General features: G+C 26.2%; 2 protein-coding genes across 4 annotated transcripts; both read right to left on the reverse strand.

Annotated features, from left to right (window-relative positions):
- Positions 1–1,470: 1,470 nt before the first annotated feature.
- LOC112683449 (caprin-2-like) lies at positions 1,471–9,009 on the reverse strand. Its single transcript, XM_025554502.1, has 10 exons — positions 8,184–9,009; positions 5,988–6,221; positions 4,394–4,555; positions 3,853–4,008; positions 3,677–3,779; positions 3,459–3,613; positions 3,228–3,392; positions 2,880–3,159; positions 2,168–2,410; positions 1,471–2,110 (listed from the first exon to the last, which is right to left on the reverse strand). The coding sequence occupies exons 1-10, from the start codon at positions 8,289–8,291 to the stop codon at positions 1,992–1,994; spliced, it is 1,725 nt and encodes a 574-aa protein (XP_025410287.1). The 5' UTR covers positions 8,292–9,009; the 3' UTR covers positions 1,471–1,991.
- Positions 9,010–13,342: 4,333 nt separating this feature from the next.
- Positions 13,343–17,118, reverse strand: LOC112683443 (eisosome protein SEG2-like). 3 transcript variants are annotated; one of them, XM_025554492.1, is made up of 7 exons: positions 16,405–17,118; positions 15,623–15,705; positions 15,449–15,533; positions 15,193–15,368; positions 14,336–14,535; positions 14,128–14,269; positions 13,343–13,528 (listed from the first exon to the last, which is right to left on the reverse strand). In XM_025554492.1, exons 2-7 carry the CDS (start codon positions 15,687–15,689, stop codon positions 13,449–13,451), a joined length of 750 nt encoding a protein of 249 aa, XP_025410277.1. In that variant the 5' UTR covers positions 15,690–15,705; positions 16,405–17,118; the 3' UTR covers positions 13,343–13,448. The 3 variants fall into 3 exon arrangements, with proteins under 3 accessions (XP_025410277.1, XP_025410276.1, XP_025410278.1); XM_025554491.1 differs by having other exon boundaries at positions 16,474–17,116; XM_025554493.1 differs by lacking the exon at positions 15,623–15,705 and having other exon boundaries at positions 16,474–17,117.
- Positions 17,119–18,096: the final 978 nt, after the last annotated feature.

The following is an 18,096-nucleotide window of genomic DNA, read 5'->3' on the forward strand; positions in this document are numbered from 1 at the left end:
TTTGGTCACTTCCGTTTGTAATACATTAAAACAAAGTAATTTTGCGAAAATTTTAAAAAGTACAAAAATAATAGTGCATGACGACATTACTTTGGCACTAACTGAATATTATTTATTTTTAAAAAAGTAAGAATTTATCGAGGAATTTATGAAAAAAGAAACTAAAATGTTGTTGTTTTAATATTTTAATATATTATAATTAATATTTATATTAAAGAATAATAGAAAGAAGTTCATTAATGTAATTAATGATGTTCTTGTTTATTACTTTTTCTAATACCTAGTTATTTTATGAATTATAAACATTTTGAAGTTTAATACCCAACACTGGATTTTTTTAACTGCCAAAAAATGATTGATACCAAAGACTAGAACTTAATATTGCTAAAGACTGGATTTTTTTTAATTATACACTAGTGTATATATAAATATAAAAAAATAACTACAGAGAAAAATAAAATAAAAGTATCTCTTAAAAACTAATACTTATAGTTAACAGAGTACAACATTCTTTATAATTAGGTATCTAAACCCAAATCTTATTAAACTGAATTGATTTTTTAAGACGGACGTCAAATAATAAATAATACACTAAACTGCTAATGACTCGTGTCGTTACTCTATATATATCATATGACTTATTGGTATACTTACTATTGACTTCCTACCTAACATAGCATATATATGATATTGAACCCCCTTGGACAATAGCTGTGTATGGGTCTAGATTCAACACTATAATATTAATTAAACCATACATTAATGCAAAGCAAACAACTGAATTATGTGAAAATTAATAATGCTCACATATAAAGATAATTTTATTTATCATTAATTGAATAGGTTTTATGATAATTTTAGATCTTTCTTTGATTCCGACCATAAACAACTACTACAATTACAGTGTAATTGCTATTTATTCAATAGCTATTCTGTATTTGATAATGAATAAAAAATACACTTTAACAACTAATTGTACATGACTATTCAATAGTTGACACATATAAATATACTATTAAATTATTTGAAGCCCAATAAGGTCTTGGTTTTCTTATCATGAAAGTTGTTATCATTCGCCAAACCACATGTGACCATACTAGAATACATTCCACTCTGTAATTTAAGGTAAAGTGGACATTTCATTCTATAGCCTATTAAATTTGTACTACCCATTGGTAGTTGCATTTTTTAAGAATACACTTAATATTCATACTTCATAAAAAAACTAATAAAATACCGCTGCAAATTTATAATATAATCGTCATATATATTTATTTCATATTCTTAATTAAATGTACAAATGTAGAACTAAAAACACATACAATATATATAAAAAAAAAATCTATAAAGGAATTTGCAAGTATTTAAAATTATTAAATACATCATGCGCATTATTTATATTTTCTCAAGACTTAAGTTTCATTAAAATATTAAACATTACATTTCATAAATATATGATGAAAAATAATGATTTTGAACTTAATGGAAAAATGTAATTATAATAAATTTGTAAATATATATATATATATAAATAGAAATTGACCGCCACCAAGAACAAAAACGCCAAAAATACCCCTTAAAATTTATTTTAGATACTGATCAAGGAATAATGACACATGTTTGATAAAAACAAAATATAATCAATTAAATCTACATGAATTTAATGTTAATTATGCAATTATTAATTTATGCTAAGACTTTAAGCTTAATTTTTTGTGCAATAAAGTAACAGCTCAACAACTTTACATTCAAATTCTATATTATATATGTATATAGCTGTTAAATAATTCAGATAAATACTGAATAAGAAATGAATAAATAAAGGATGTTTTATTAAAAAAAATATTTGGTATTATCTAGTAGGTTGATATTGGTGAGAGGGAAGGTGGATATATACAAACTAATTTAGATTTTAAAGGAGAAATCCATAGCAGAATATTCAATTAGGCAATTCATTGAATGAATTTTTATTATATTAATAGCAATTTTTGTTATGTTTGTCGTGAGATTCGGGAATAATCATTGTTACTATATTGATTACTGTTATTTTTATATGAGCGATTACTATAAACATATGAGTTGCCTTGTTGATAACCTCTTGATGGTCCACCTGTAATAAATAATAACGATGACTATCATAAATAGTAATAATAATAATACAACTAACCTTCTCCTGTATACGGAACTTTATTTTTTAAGGGAGCAGATCTTTTATTAAAATCATTAGATTGGTTTCGGTCAAAACTATTGTTGGAGTTAGTATAATGTCCAATATTATGATTAGGTGATTGTTGCCCATAACTATTTTGATAAAATGTTGAGTTATTCGATGAAGTGGTAACAGGGTATGATTCTTGTTTACTGAAAACTACTGATTTTTGTAATAACTCATTGAGATTCTCTGTATATCCTAAATTAAAAATATAACTATAAATATACAACTATAATAATAATTGATATCTCTAAGTTTAAATTATATTGGATACATTTTTTATAATTATAATGAGTTAATCTAATTTTCTGGTTTGGTTTTAACATGATGAAAATAAATTAGCAGACAAATTTGATTTCTTGACCTTAAATTATTCAAATATTTTAAATGTAAATATCATTATACTTCATCATTTAAGTAAAATAATTTAAATAAAAAATAAAAATAGTAATTAATATAATAAATATACAGTATATTGTCTTTAAATTTAAACGTTTCAAAAAAATTATTTTACTTTAAATTACATATGTTATTGTTTAGATTAAAAGAAATAAAATTAGAAATAATTAAAAACTTCTTATTTACTGTTACATTTTTAGTGCTTGATAACTACTGCCAATTGAATAAATATATTAAACTTGATTTAGAAAATATTTGAATTAAATACCATTAGTAACTAAACCGAAATTGGAAGAATTTTTTTGTGATGGTTGATTTGGTGGTTCTTGCTGTTTATCTTCTTCAGCCATCTGAACCCAATTATTTTTAATAAGCCAATCATTATTTGTAGTATTACTAATCATTTGAGCCATTGACCAATTTTCTCTTGGTAAATTATTACTATCCACAGTTTCTGTTCTATTTTGCCAATTAACTTCAGATTTTCCTGTCCAGGAATTTGAGTTTGAAACATTCACAACATTTCCTAAATGGTTTAGTTTTGATTCCTAAACATTATTACACATTTGTATAGTATGTTATTCAATTATTAAACTATTTAAAAAAAATATAATACTTTGTAAGGAACAGAATTCAAAGCATGGTGCTGAGGAGGAGTAGAAAGTATTTTTAAAATTGCTTCATCTGTTGGTCCATTGTTAGTATACAGAGAAGATGAAAATGTTTGAGTAGGAATGGAATCCAAGTTGACATTGACATGATCTTCTTCGAGCAGGGAGTCCTGAATTAAGTATATTAAATATTTCAATGAATTTGTATTTTTATAATATATAACCCTCAAACACACTTGTAAAAAATCAAATGAAGTATTCAATACTGATTCTGTATCATTCCTATTTTGGTATGTTTTTTGTTCAACAGTATTTCCACTAATATTATTATTTGTAAAATAAATTGTTTCAATTTTATTTGCTGTGTATTCTACATTTGGAACACCGGAATCTAAATAAATATTAATGTTTAAAATAAATTATTGGTAATTCAAATTAATGAATATTAAATTACTTGGTACATTATCAGGTATGTGATCATCATTAGAAACTATTGGCTGATTTACAGTTTGAGATACTTGGGTTTCTAGGTTATTAACTTCATTAGGTACCTCTACCTACAAAAAACATAATTTTTTAATTTACATCATATATTGTGGACAAATTAATAATAATATATATTTTACTAACTTCTTTATCAACATTTTTTACTATACAATCTAGATAACCACTTCTTTCAATTTTTAACAAACATTCTTTTAAATTAGCATAACTCGTACCCGCAACAATATTAGGTTTACTTTCTATTAGCTTTACATAATGCTTAGAAACAGTCTTAAGTTGATCCTGTATTTAAAAATAAATAAATAAATAAACAATAACATTAATAATAAGTATGGATCACATGTAAGTATGTATAAATGTATAAATATATAAACCTCAAAACTAAATAGGAACACAAAATTAAAATTAAAATAATTAGTTAAGCTCTTATCATAAAAAAAAACTAAAATAATATTTAAAAATATATTTTAAATATTTTTATAAATTGTTTTAAACTCCAGTTTTTACAATAACATAGATTTTGTTATTTTTATGAAAACATAAAGGTTTAAAATATTAAAGAATTGTGATCAAAATTGTTATGTCATTTTCAAGGATAATAAAAATAAAATTGAGGAAGTATTTTTGAATTATGAGCACAGACAACCAAATGTATTTAACAAATTACCTCAAAAAGTGGTTTTCCTTCTTCTACACAACGTTTGGGTGAAACCATTTTAGAAAAATGACAAAGTTTAGAGATCTCATCGTCAGTTAATTTTACAGCACCATTATCACCAGTTAATAAATCTTTTTTCACAGTTTCTTCTTTGATATTTTCTAATATATTCTAAAAAATAAATAAACATAAGTTACATCAAATATCTAAAATATACAATTTAAATACATCAGTTATATTTACTGTTAATAATTAAAGTATTTTACTTTGAATTCCTTATATAAATATTATATTTAAATTAATATTAATACAACACAATAAATAACTAAGTATTATCATTAATAACATATTATGGTACTAAAGAATATCAAAATAATATAAAACATTTGCTGATTTTCTATTAGATATTATATTAGAAACACTATAATAAAAATTTAATTTTTATATATACAAGAAACTAGCACTTATAAGAACTTATAATTCGTTATAATATGTTTTACAATAGTACCATTTCATAAAATCATATTTCAGTGATTTCACCAAAAATGTAAGTAGCATTTGTGTTAAAGATAAATAAATTATATAATTATATTTAAATATAATATTAAAGTTACAAAATATAATTAAAGAAAAAACACTCATACCACAAGTAAAGGTATTTAAGTTCTAAAAAATCATTCAAAAGTTACAAGTACGAAATAATATTATATTGATTAACCTGATTAGTAAACAAAAAAACATAATTCCGAGTACTGACCAGTGAATTTCATATTAATGTTGTCCTTGGAGAGTTTCAATATGTGACTGAATATGAAGACTGGCCTAGACACTATATTGATGTGTCAATACTACCAAAACAGAGCTGTAGAGCAATGTTAAAATATTGATGAGAAGAGCAGATAAATTTCATATATTTATGTAAGTACTAAAAAATATTTAAGATTTTATCAAATTTGTGTGGCAACTTTATCCTCTTAGTTAATATTTATAATTTTAATGAAGTATAAACAGCCTCTTCTATACAATACATTTACCAATTAAAATTCAGTACCAATATTAATGTTAAAGTTAATGTAAAAGTAATATAAATACATAAATTGATCAACATTAAATAAATTGAAAAAATAAACAAATAAGTTTTATTTAGTTTAAAAAATATTTGTATTTATACAAATTGATGCTCAACATTAACATTAAATATTAATGAAATTGTATTTAATCTTTTAAATTCTTACAGAAAATTGATTATTGATTTCATAACATATTTTATTTTCCCTATAAAATATTTTATTTTTTTTTATTATAAATTGTTTAGTTTTATTTACTCAAACCAACACATTTTTCAATCCATAATTTGATTTTACTGAACAGGTACACGTGTAATGAATTAGACTTTTCTGCATTTAAAAAAAAATTTACAATAATTTTACTTAAAAATAGTATCTTTAAATTAGGCTACTAAACAAAATATAGGAAAAATTTTACACACTAAATAATCAACAATTGAACTAAATATAGTAGTTACAATCTACAAAACTAACTAATTTAACTATACTTTAGTTAATTTTTATTATTTACCTATTTATAATTTTAAGTTATTTACCTGAAAAATTAAAACTTCTTTGATTTTAACATCAACTTTAATGGGAAGTTTTTCTCCATCTGTATTGTGTTTTTTTTGTTTTGTAGTTGTTAAAAGTGAACTCAATTGTTTTTTCAAATTTCTAGCAAAATCTAAAGTACTAAGTACTTCATTAAATTTGGATGCAGCTACCAATTTATCATCACTTAATAGTGTTCCTTCGCGTTGTAGTTGAAGGTATCCTTCTAATTTTAGCTAAATAAAACATAAAAATTAAACAATAAAGTTAATTATACCCAACAGGATTTTAATAAAAAATAATCCTAAATCATAAATACAGATTTGAAAATAACTTTATATTCTATATACCTTTTTTTTTTAAAAAAAAAAAAAATTAATAGTTTAAGCTTGAATTATAAAGAGCACTAAACACAAAAACATTTAGTTTTAGTCATAAATATAAATATAACAACATTCATTTTTAATTCAATAAAAACTACAACAATATCAATAAAGAAATTAAATTTTTCTTTCAACGTATTATTCAATATTGTTTCAATAATTACTAAGAAATTATATAAATAGGCTGATTATAAAACTAATTTAAATTGAATAAATACATATTTATGTAAACTAAACACTTCAAAATAATTTTTTTCATATAAATTAATATAAATTATGTACTATAGGTAATTTAATAATTGAATATTAAATACCAGTAAATTCAATATGATGATACTTGAGTAATTATGATTTGTAAACCATATACTTGAAGGTATGTTATGATAAAAAAACAATAAATAACATCTATAAAAATGCTATCTTATTATCTATTAACTATCTTGTCTATAATATATTAATTCATGATAATAATAATTAACGCACTATACAACAATTGTGTATGTACTTCAAATAATTAGCTAATATCTATTTTAAATACTAAGAATAGTTCTTACTACCTTTATATCAACTGTAAGACTATAAAAACATATCATAAGCTATATCTTAAGAAATATATCATATGATCCTAGTTCAATATTCAGTAAATACTACAACCTATTCGACTTATAAATTAATATTTATTTATTTGTGTATTGAATATATGTTAACAATATGGCAGAACTGAGATTTTATTTCGTAATCACTAAAAGTAAATTGGATTTAGCAAAGTACAATATCATTAAAAACTGTAAAATAAGTGATAGGGTGTTCAATGGTTACTAACTAGTTATTGAAAAAGAATATTGCGAGTCAATAGAGGATAATGGGAATGATTTTAGTTAAGCAACCTATCGATTTTTATAATTTTTTTTTCCAAAATGTGTGTTTAGGGTGTTTTATAAGTATGTAAAAAAAAAGAACCCCGGACAAACTTCGTTTTGAAGTTATTGATGAAAAACTTCAAAAACTTGAAATGATATCCTATGTGAGATTTTCCACTTTTGAATTTTGATTCATCAATTTTAATAATTGACTCCGGTCCACCTACATACGAAGTATTTATGAAGAATAATTCACTAAAAATTGTTTAATAGTGTGAAAATGAGATAAAATTTTTTTTGCAAATGATGCGTGTGGTATCAGCAATGGCCAATGAAACTATTATATGAGTGTTTCAGCACTCGTCGCTACACTTCTCGGCGCCATCGCTTCGTTCCGCAAATCGAAAATATCCCTCGACTTGCTATGCAAAACCACCTCAAGTAGGTAACAGGGACAATAAAAATGTAAATATGTGAAAATTAAAATTAAATATTCAATTCTATGTATTTTTTTAAAAAAAAAATGCGCATTATGAAAAAAATGAAGTTTTTGAAGTTTTTCATTAATAACTTCAAAACGAAGTTTGTTCGGGCTACTTTTTGTTAGCAAACTAATAAAACACCCTAGAACACACATTTTAGAAAAAAATAAATAAAAAAATCGATATGTTAAACTAAAATTATGCCGGATAATAATGCTCATATTAAACTGTTAAAGGTTAATATTTAAGGTTAATATGTATCGTTATAGAAAACTGAAAAATCAATTTTTGAATCGGATATAGTGAAATAGTAATAAAACGAATCCAGTATACAGACAGATAGCACTAAATTTTGTCATAAATAGTACTTCTTCTTCTTATCGTGTCCAGGCTATAATATAGATGGTTTGTTATGTTTTGTCATAAATAGTAATAATGCACTACTCTCGAATACGGGCTACATATTTACGTACCTTGCGTTTTTCTAGATTTCTGATTTTATGTTCGATGATCAACATCGTCTGTTTCATCGGGTCGCCGTTTTTTTGCTGATCGCCAGCGGTAGCGGCGTTCGACGTCATTGCGTTGTTCCGCCGCGTGAATATCACGAATAATTCGATGACGAGCGCAGAGGTGGAAAATGTACAAAAGTAAAGACGGTACTTTGATGTTTAACGACGAGTTTTTTTTTTTTTTTCTCTCCTCTTGACCGGCAGCAGTGGCAACGAGCGGAGACGAAAACAAAAGAAAATAAAATGACGAGTGAGAGAGAGAGAGGAATAACGAACGGGTTGGTGGAGGGGACGAATGATAGAGGGAGACTGTAAGCGGCGGCAGCGGTGGCGGTGGTATCACGGCGCGCGAATCACGACCGACGACGGCGGAAACACTGATCGTACGCACTGTAGTCGGCAGCGGTGTTTCGCCGCGCGACCGGACGAAAAGGCGAGAAGGATAAAAAAAAAATACGGTGGATTTTATTTCGGGAAAAGATGAGGGACAACCGCCGTCCGTCGTCTGCGGGGAACGAAATTAAAACATAACAGAAAAAATAAAACGAAACGTAGTTTAAGTGATAATAAAAATTGAAAAACGGGAAAACAAAAATGGACGATGGATAGCGTTGGTTATGGACGGGCGGAGATGATTTTTGTTATCACGACGTCGTGTCAACTTCCGCGGCGAGCGGTAGGCGCTGAAATCGGCGACCGCTCTCCCTCGCACATCGTCCGTGTCGCGCGCGTTTCGGGACGATTCGCCACGGTTCGGTATTCCTGACTGTGGGTGCCGACCGTACGTTTTTCGCCCTCTTCGCCTACGGTCGTCGATCGAATTCGTTGGTACAATAACGACTTGTTCTGCCTACGCGAACAATCAAAACCGTCCGCGCGCGACGTATCGTTGTTATCATTGTAATTTTCTCATCTGTCTCTCTCACTCTCACGAAAAATTTTTTTTCTGCGACGAATATTATAGACACTCGTCATCTCGGTCTCGAGAACCTATTAATGTTAATTACCACTGCGGAACGTGTACGTGTACGCTTGACGTTAATTTCAGGCTGTGTGTGTGTGTGTGTGTGTACCTTAATAATGAATAGCGCGACGATAACTTTTTACTACGTTGTTTGCTAGAGAATTACATAAAAAAAATAAATACTTTACTAGGAATTCGTATAACTCAATGATGGGTTTACGGAATTTCTCTACTTATATTTTTCCGATAATCTTTTTTTAAAAGATGAATAGGTCAACGTAACATAGAGAACAATTCATTATTGTCATTTATATAATATTAAGATACAATATTTGACCCTGAATTATTATCCGTTTTTTCTCGGGCCTCTTATCTTTGAAACAATCATTACATATAGTAATTTACCAGACTACCAGATACACACGAGAATGAACGAAAAACTAGAAATGGAAATAATCGAAAAAAAAGAATCAAACAATCGAATGATTTTAAATGAATGTGAAATGCATTTCTAAATTGTAGTTTACACGATGCTAGTTTACTAGCAACTAGTAAGCTAGTTCACTATCTGATATTAAAAAAGCATTATCTAGTTAAGTGTGCTAGTAAACTAGCAAACTATTTTAATAGTAAACTAGTTTGCGAGTTAAGTTGAAATATTTCAACTTTAATAGCAAACTAGCGTGCTATCTTATCCGATGTGAGTAAAAATAGTATCATGTAATAGGGCACTAGTTGTTTATTTTGTACTAGTAGCTTGTATTTCCCCGGCAGTGCGTCTGAAAACACTAAAAACGATACCGAATATTTATTATTCAGTTATTATTCAGATATTATAATAAGTTTTAGTTATTTATTGTTTCTGATAATTTTCTTGTTAAATATATTATCATAAACAAATTCATAATGAGTCATTTTAAAGCGAAGTGGAACAATGATGATATTTTCCAATTTCTTGGTACTTCACGATGATCAGTCATGAGGCTGTATGTGGTACTGACTACTGGTACTAGTGGTACTTATACTACTAGTAGCTACTAGTATTTGAATATCGTGTATATGAAATAATTATTTTACTATCTACTAGTGAGATAGTAAGATAGTATGGTGTTTCACTAGTCGTTAGTAAACTAGCATCGTGTAAACTACACTTAAATTAAATATTAATACGTATTATACCGATTAGTGTGACGATTACCGATACCCAGTATTATACTCAGTGACGTAAACTGAGTGGTGCAAAGATACATTTTTGCACCACCAGAAAATTATTGAAATTTGTTTACCTAATATTAAAATTATCTATAATATTATTTTCAAGAGCCAAGGAAATCAGCATTCTATAAACAAAATTTGATTGTTTTTTTTTTTTTATTAATATTATAATAAAGGTTTTACTGCTAAAATAATTCAAAATTTATTTGTTATTTAAAGAAATACATGGGGAAATATATAGTTTATTGGGAAGAATTTTACTTAGGAAATTGGTGTGCTGGAAATTATAAGTTGAAAATATGCCTTTACACCACCAGAAATTGAATCCAATTTACGCCACTGATTATACTAATGATTAAAATAAATTATAATACATGGACAGTCGCATTCTTAAATTAGTACCTATCGACTTTAATCGAAATGTAACAACAAAGGAAAGTAAATATTACAATTCATTACAAACCCAAGAAGAAATGTATTTATACACTACACCTGAGGTTTTCAATCCATTGGCCGTGAGTAGAGTGGTACTTGACCGTGAACCATACAATATTAACATTATTAAAGTATATATATATATATATATATAAAATATCAGCAAGTGAAGTTGAAAAAAATTCGTCGATTGAACTTTCATGTGATCAGACTCTATAATCTTTTTTTAATACATCATTAGTGCAATTCTGATTAAATATTTGACAAGGTTATATAGCAGGGATGGCAAATAGGATTTTTTCATCGTGCCAATATATGACATAATTAAAAAAAAAAATTTCAGCCGTACCGAAATAATGTTTACTAATACAGAAAAACATAAATGAAAAAATTATGATTATAATGTAGAAAGTTATGTAAAAATAGAAATAATGTAAAAAAAATATAAAATATTATTATTGTTTGTTAGAATACAACTTCTAGTTTAAGTGAACACACACTTCTAGTAATTTAGTGTCCCACTATACCTATTACAACATATAAATTATATTTTATAGTAATAAATATAAAATAACAATACGTGGTTGTATATAATATTAATATGTGCAATTGATAATTTAATTTATTGTATGTTACTTAAAAATCTATAAATATATATCTAGACAAATAATAGTTTTTCAAGTGCCATCTAAAATCTTATGCGTGCCAACCTTGGCACGCGTGCCACTTATTTGCCACCCCTGTTATATAGTAATCGCTAAAATTGCACTTGGAAAATTGATGGACTATCTTTCGACAACCTATCTATTTGAACGAGTTTTTTATACTTCAATTATTTTTAAAAAATAAATCTAGAAATAAACTGAACGTTGAGTGATTTAAGGTTAAAACTATTCAGTTTTAATCTAGATGTTGACTCTCTTATGGAATATAAGCAATGTCAAAAATCACATTAAATTGTTTAACTCTTGAATAATCAGGTTTTTATTTTCAAACTAAAAAATAATAATTAAATAATAATAATTTAATTCGTATATAATAAAACAAAATTTACAATGCGCAGTTTCAATTGGGAGATTTTAGTCTTTTATCGAGACGTTGAGGTTAGATTACACTCATATAGACTCAGAATACCTTAAAACCTTGGTATATTATAGATTAATTATTTAGCTACAGTTTTTAAAAAAATTATGTTTTAAAAACACGAATATAAATGATCATTGATTTATAACTTTATGGACTTATCTCAAATGTAAGAATTCAACAAGCACGAGAAATAAAACTTCAAAACATAGATTGCAAACATTTGATATATTGACATTCAGAGTCTACAACAGGTAATAACAAACAGACAGTAAATTGGTTGAAACAATAAACATTTATTTTTGTTTTTATACAAGGCATTTAATATATAAATATTTAAAAAAAAAAAAAAAAATTAACATTTTGAACAATGTGTTTACATGGATTTCTATGAATTCAATAAACTCTTTATATAAAACTTTGTACTTGCTAAATAAGAAAACCAATGAATGAAAGAAAAGAAATACAAAAAAAATAGTAAATTCTCAAGTGAAAAATAATAATAAAAATTACACAAATAAAATATGTGTTCGATTGTACAATTATAAACTAAATACGAAATGACTAAAAAAGCTACTATTAATTAATATTATAATACTTGGTTACAATAAAAAATATTAATATTTTTTTTTTAAGCAAAATAAGTTTTTCTTTTTCTTCTTTTTTTTTTAAAAAAAATTATAATTTCTAAATGTAATTTATATTTAAATTAATAAAATAATGATTTTAATTACAAATTATTGAAATACTATAAATATTTATTTTATTAATTTACACAGAAGTATATTACATTATAATAAAACTGTGATAATTTTAATTTGTGTTCTATATTACAATAGTTTTAAATTGTTAAAAAAATATAATAAACTATATTCATATGTAAATTACTTTTTGACATTAATTTTAATTTAATTAAAAACTAAAGGCGCTAAAGTACAAAATATACATCAACCATGAAAATTTAATACATGTATCATTTTTAAATACATAAGTATTGTCACACAAATAAAATTGCATAAGTGTTTGAAAATGTAACTATAAAATACTATGTATTTCTATCTAAACTATCATATTCTTAAAAAAAAAAAATACAGAGTTATTTTAGTCTTTAGCATTTACTAGAACTAAATCACTCAAAATCAAAATTACTGATTTAAGTTCATGTATGTTTTATATTAATATATATATATATATATATACATTTTATTAACTTCCACAAAAAATTATCAATACAGTTGATTTAAAAAGTTGGACGTTTTACTTGTTTATTAATATTAAAATTAAAAAACATTTTACAATATTGTGGTATAATTTTTACAGATTTCGATAAATTAAATTAATCAATAAAAGTAAGAATACTTTTAAGTAGTTTCAATTGGATTTATATTTCTATATACATTTGGTTTTTTTTTTTTTTTTTTTGGAACACAGTTGTAAATTACTGTTCGATTAATTTAAAATATTTGGCACTTAAACTAAGATCCACTTAAATAAGAAAATGCATTTTATCTTGATTTTCTCTTCAATGGTTATTTCATCAATTTATGTATTTTAATAATTCGACCTAAGCGTTGTTTTGGTGTAGCCATACCTTTTCTTGGTTTATAAACTGAAAAATAATCATGATAATTCAAATGTAATAAAATTATTAAATGTAAATTAGTTTTCACAATCTTTAATGATCTTTGGTAAAGCACATTTAAATTAAACTTTAATAATAATAGAGCTAAGCAACATAAGCCCATAAGTAACAATATAACAATGTCTATGAAAGTAAAGTAAATTTGTAAACGCTTTATTACCATCTATGGCTTACAATCAACTCATTTAGCGTCTAAGCAGTGGTAAATATTAAATACCTAAAATTATGAATCAAACATGGATCACAACACTTTTTAAGGTAAACATTTGATACCTGAAGTATTCATCCACTTATAATAAAATATTACATGAATATTTGAAAATAAGTATTCATTAACTTTACAAAAGACTTATAATCAAATGAACGTAACATTAAAATGTTTGATAAAATATTATCTTAGTAATAATTACCAAAAAAAATTTTACATTGAGGTTATGTATTGAGATTCATCATAAAATCTTAAATTTATCCAATACAGATGAATAGTTATAAAATGTAATTTTATTATAATTCAGGTATAAAAAAATGCAAGTAAAATAATTATGCACAATATATTACAATATTACCTTTAGGAATGAGTGAATCACCAATTTTCTTTGTCATTAATTCATTTGAAGTTGTTTCAACTGGTTGATCTAAATTGGTATCTGGCTTGGAAATGTAAATGTCTTCTAAAACTTTTTTGATTTTTGGTAATCGTTCTTTTTTCTAGTAATTTTACAAGTATAAATATCTTATTCTTTAATGATAAAAATAAATCTATGTGCAATGTACCAAACGTTTAGCAGCCGGTTCTTCACAAGTCTTTTTATTATTACATTTCTTTTTTCTTGTTACAGACTTGCCAACTTTTGAATACAGACATTTTGTATTTTTGCGAGATAAACGTTCTGTTGGTGATAAAATGGTATTCGGTGGTTGCCATGTAACATCAGTAGTATCTTCGTCATCAGAGTTAGTTATAGCTGGATAAACTAAAAAACAATAATTTTTATGAATTTTTCAAATGGAATATTTTTATTATTATTAACTAAATAATATAATACTTTAAACTTATTCAATAACTATTAAAAACCAGATTTTGTATATAAAATGACAATATATTTATGAATATGATCATTGTCATTGATTTCTGTATTTTATACTTATTATTGACCATTATTATGTACATTCAATATACTACAATTACTGAAATAATTTTACTATTTAATTTATTTCCTACGCAAAATTTGTAGATTTAAAAAGAATGTATTACACAATTTGACATGGATATAAAAATATTTACTTAAATTGTAAATATGTTAAAAAAAAAGGTAACTTTACTTTTAAAATTAATATTTAAATTAATATAAATTAAAAATAACCTAATTCAGTGCTAAAATTTAAAATACTAAACAATCAATACCTATTGTTTTACTAAATTATTTATTTGGTACATAATATTAGAAATCATAAGTTGCATTTTAAAAATAATGAAACTAATTTTTAACATACCTACTTTTATAGTTTGACTTAAAATGAATATATTAAATTATACATTACCAGTTTAATTATTTATTATACTTTTTGGAGATAAAAATAATTGATGAATAGAAGAACTAAGTATTAATAAATATTTTGATTTAACTCACTAAAATTTTCATCTTGTCGAACTGATTCATCATCACATATGTCACTTAACTCTGATAGAGTTTCATCGTAATCATCATCATCTTCATCTTCATCATCTTCATCATCATCATCTTCATCATCATCAACATCTTCATCATCATCATCATCTTTTTGTACAAATTCACAAGTGTATGTCCTATTTCAATAGTAAATTCAATATTTAAGTTATTAAAATTAGTTTTTTTATATTTATTAATTAATATTATTTAAACATACACAATATCTTCCTGATCCACTGATGAATCTTTACTTTCAACATCTATATCATGTTCTTGCCTTTTTATTCTTATAATCATTTTATCTGAATAAAATTATTATACATCGTAAGTATATTTTAGAAATTGATACATAGTATAATGTAAAAGATACACTTTAAATATAATTATATACCTTGTGAAGCTACTTCGCTAGAATACATTTTTAATGAAGAATTTTCAAGCATTTTATCTAATTCCATACTTTCAATAAGTTATCTATAACAATATTAATAAAAAATTTAAAAAAAAAACCATAAAGGCCAGTATTATATTTATAAATTAAAATTAGGTATATTAATTTAATTAATTAATAAAAATAATGAAATGACCAAATTTCAAATAAGGAGTAATATTTTCCACCTTTTGTAACATAATGTAACTGTCAAATATAAATTATCAATACACCATTATAAATTAGTTAATGGAGTAAAATGTAAAAAATCATGAATATCATAGACAACATTTTGATTTTAATACAGGTATTGAAATTTACTATAAACTTCAATTATAATGTAATCATATTTCCCTCCAAATGACTTTACACTGATCGTCACACAATAAGAATGAAAATAATAAGAAAAAAATGCTCGTTTAAATGTTATAGTTACATGGAGAGTATTGATCAATGAAATTACACCAGGATTACGTACAACACTACCATCCGGCGTTTACTTATCGTTACAATAACGATGCAAACCAAAACGGCACTCGAGTGTGCATGCTCACTATAACGGTAGACAACAAGTTTGGGACATATTACCTAAATTGATAGGGAAAAAAACAAAGAAACGACTGATGATCGTGCGGCGACGGAACGTCAACGTTACGTTGAACAGCCGAACGTGACGCGGGGCGCACTGGCGGTGACGGATCACCGCGGACGACCAACATACAACGAATGTACACGGAACGCACCTCAGACAACGGAGCCAGGGCCACAGCGGAACGATTGAATCGTGATCTCGGGAGTTGACGAGTACGTACCGTTTCGTCTGCACGAGTTGCTCTGTTCCAATCGGACGGCGCGACGGATCGATCGGCTGCGTCGGCGGCCGTATCCGACCAACACGACGTTTTCTCCGACTAGAACGGCGACGACGACGATGACGACCGCAACACCATGAATATATCCCGGCGTCGAATAGTCGAAATCGATCGCCGCTGTTAATGTTGTCGTCGTCGTTGTTGTTGTTGTTGTTGTTGTTGCTATGATATGAAATCCGTCGCGTCGTCCGATAATGTGTTAACACAACAGTGCGCGTGAATAACACGTCGTTGTTAGTGGCGTACTCTGGCGTGCTTTCTCCTAGCGAACCGTTATCACGAAGCCCCGCGCGGGGCGCAGTACGCGTACGACGACGACCGTAATCGATGCCGTTGTCGCCGCCGCCACCGCCGTCGGTTCTGCGTTCGTCCGAATTCCGCGGTGTTTGCGCCGACCGGAATATATTTTTTATTGTTGTGTCGATCACGTTGGCGCACACGTTTCCCGCTTGTTTTCCGTTTTGCGAACGAATTCCCTATAATATAATAGAGCCATTAATCACCCGTCGTTGTTCGCACGATAGGTAATCATCTCGCGCACAATGAGAAATAACCCGAACACAGACTATAGGCTTGTACAGGTTAGACGATGCAGCTGCATACCCTGAACACAGAGCCTTGTTTCTAAAAATACCGAAAATAAATATAAAGCATGACATATTTGGTAATTTGATTTATATTATATGATTTCGCATTGCATTACAATTATCATTATATTTTCATGTTTAGTGCCGGAAATGTTTATTTATAATTAAATAAAGATTAAAAATTAGGCAATGGTTAACACTCGTTAGCTAATGTATAATAAAAAACCGACAAATGGTTTATAATAAATTATAAGAGATAAATAAATAAACGAATGCTTGGCCTGGAATATTATTATATTTGTAAAATACGACCGTTTTCGAATTTAAAATTCATTATCGGGTATATAATGAGTCGATAAAATCGCGACTGAGTATGAAAAAATAAGGAAAGGAATGCACTAAGAAAAATTGAGATAATTAATTTTAATATGAGAGATTAATTAAAATTAGTTCTTATTAGACACAGATATGTTAAGAAATATAAATACTTTGGTTATTAGTTTTTTATTATTGTCTAAAATGTATTGATATAATAGATTATTTTTAAAATTAGTTTTTATATTTGAAATATTATTAAAATTATTTTTCTTTATTTCATTGTATATGTGTAACTCTTCTTAAACTGAATTAATGATAATGTATTTTTGGGTATTTATTATTTCTAATACTGTATTGAATCAATATTTATATTTTAGTTATTTTTTAAAAAATCTTTAGCAAAATTTGAATTAGGGGCAGTCTTATTTTAATTTAATTTTAGAAATGTAATCATTATAATTTATTTTAAAATGTATATTTATTATACCAATATAACATTTGTTGCAATACATTTACATTTATATATACCAGCATTTTTAAAAGAATGGGGATTTTTTGTGAAGTTCTTTTTATTATTATATTTATTATATAAGGGTTGTGTATTTTGTTGTTTTCATAATTTTGTATGTACATTTCAGATAAAAGAGTACTTAAGATC

Source organism: Sipha flava, unplaced genomic scaffold, assembly GCF_003268045.1.
Source record: "Sipha flava isolate LNK unplaced genomic scaffold, YSA_version1 226_pilon_pilon, whole genome shotgun sequence".
NCBI classification, from domain to species: domain Eukaryota; kingdom Metazoa; phylum Arthropoda; class Insecta; order Hemiptera; family Aphididae; genus Sipha; species Sipha flava.

What these genes read in the sequence shown, in the direction of transcription:
- LOC112683449 (XM_025554502.1), bottom strand. Translation starts at nt 8,291, where the DNA reads ATGACGTCGAACGCCGCTACCGCTGGCGATCAGCAAAAAAACGGCGAC. An exon ending in GAAATCTAGAAAAACGCAAG is followed by an intron (nt 6,222 to 8,183) that starts GTACGTAAATAT and finishes TGTTTTATTTAG; the next exon opens with CTAAAATTAGAAGGATACCT. An exon ending in AGTTCCGTATACAGGAGAAG is followed by an intron (nt 2,111 to 2,167) that starts GTTAGTTGTATT and finishes TATTTATTACAG; the next exon opens with GTGGACCATCAAGAGGTTAT.
- LOC112683443 (XM_025554492.1), bottom strand. Translation starts at nt 15,689, where the DNA reads ATGGAATTAGATAAAATGCTTGAAAATTCTTCATTAAAAATGTATTCT. An exon ending in TCGACAAGATGAAAATTTTA is followed by an intron (nt 14,536 to 15,192) that starts GTGAGTTAAATC and finishes ATTGTTTTTTAG; the next exon opens with TTTATCCAGCTATAACTAAC. An exon ending in TGATTCACTCATTCCTAAAG is followed by an intron (nt 13,529 to 14,127) that starts GTAATATTGTAA and finishes ATTATTTTTCAG; the next exon opens with TTTATAAACCAAGAAAAGGT.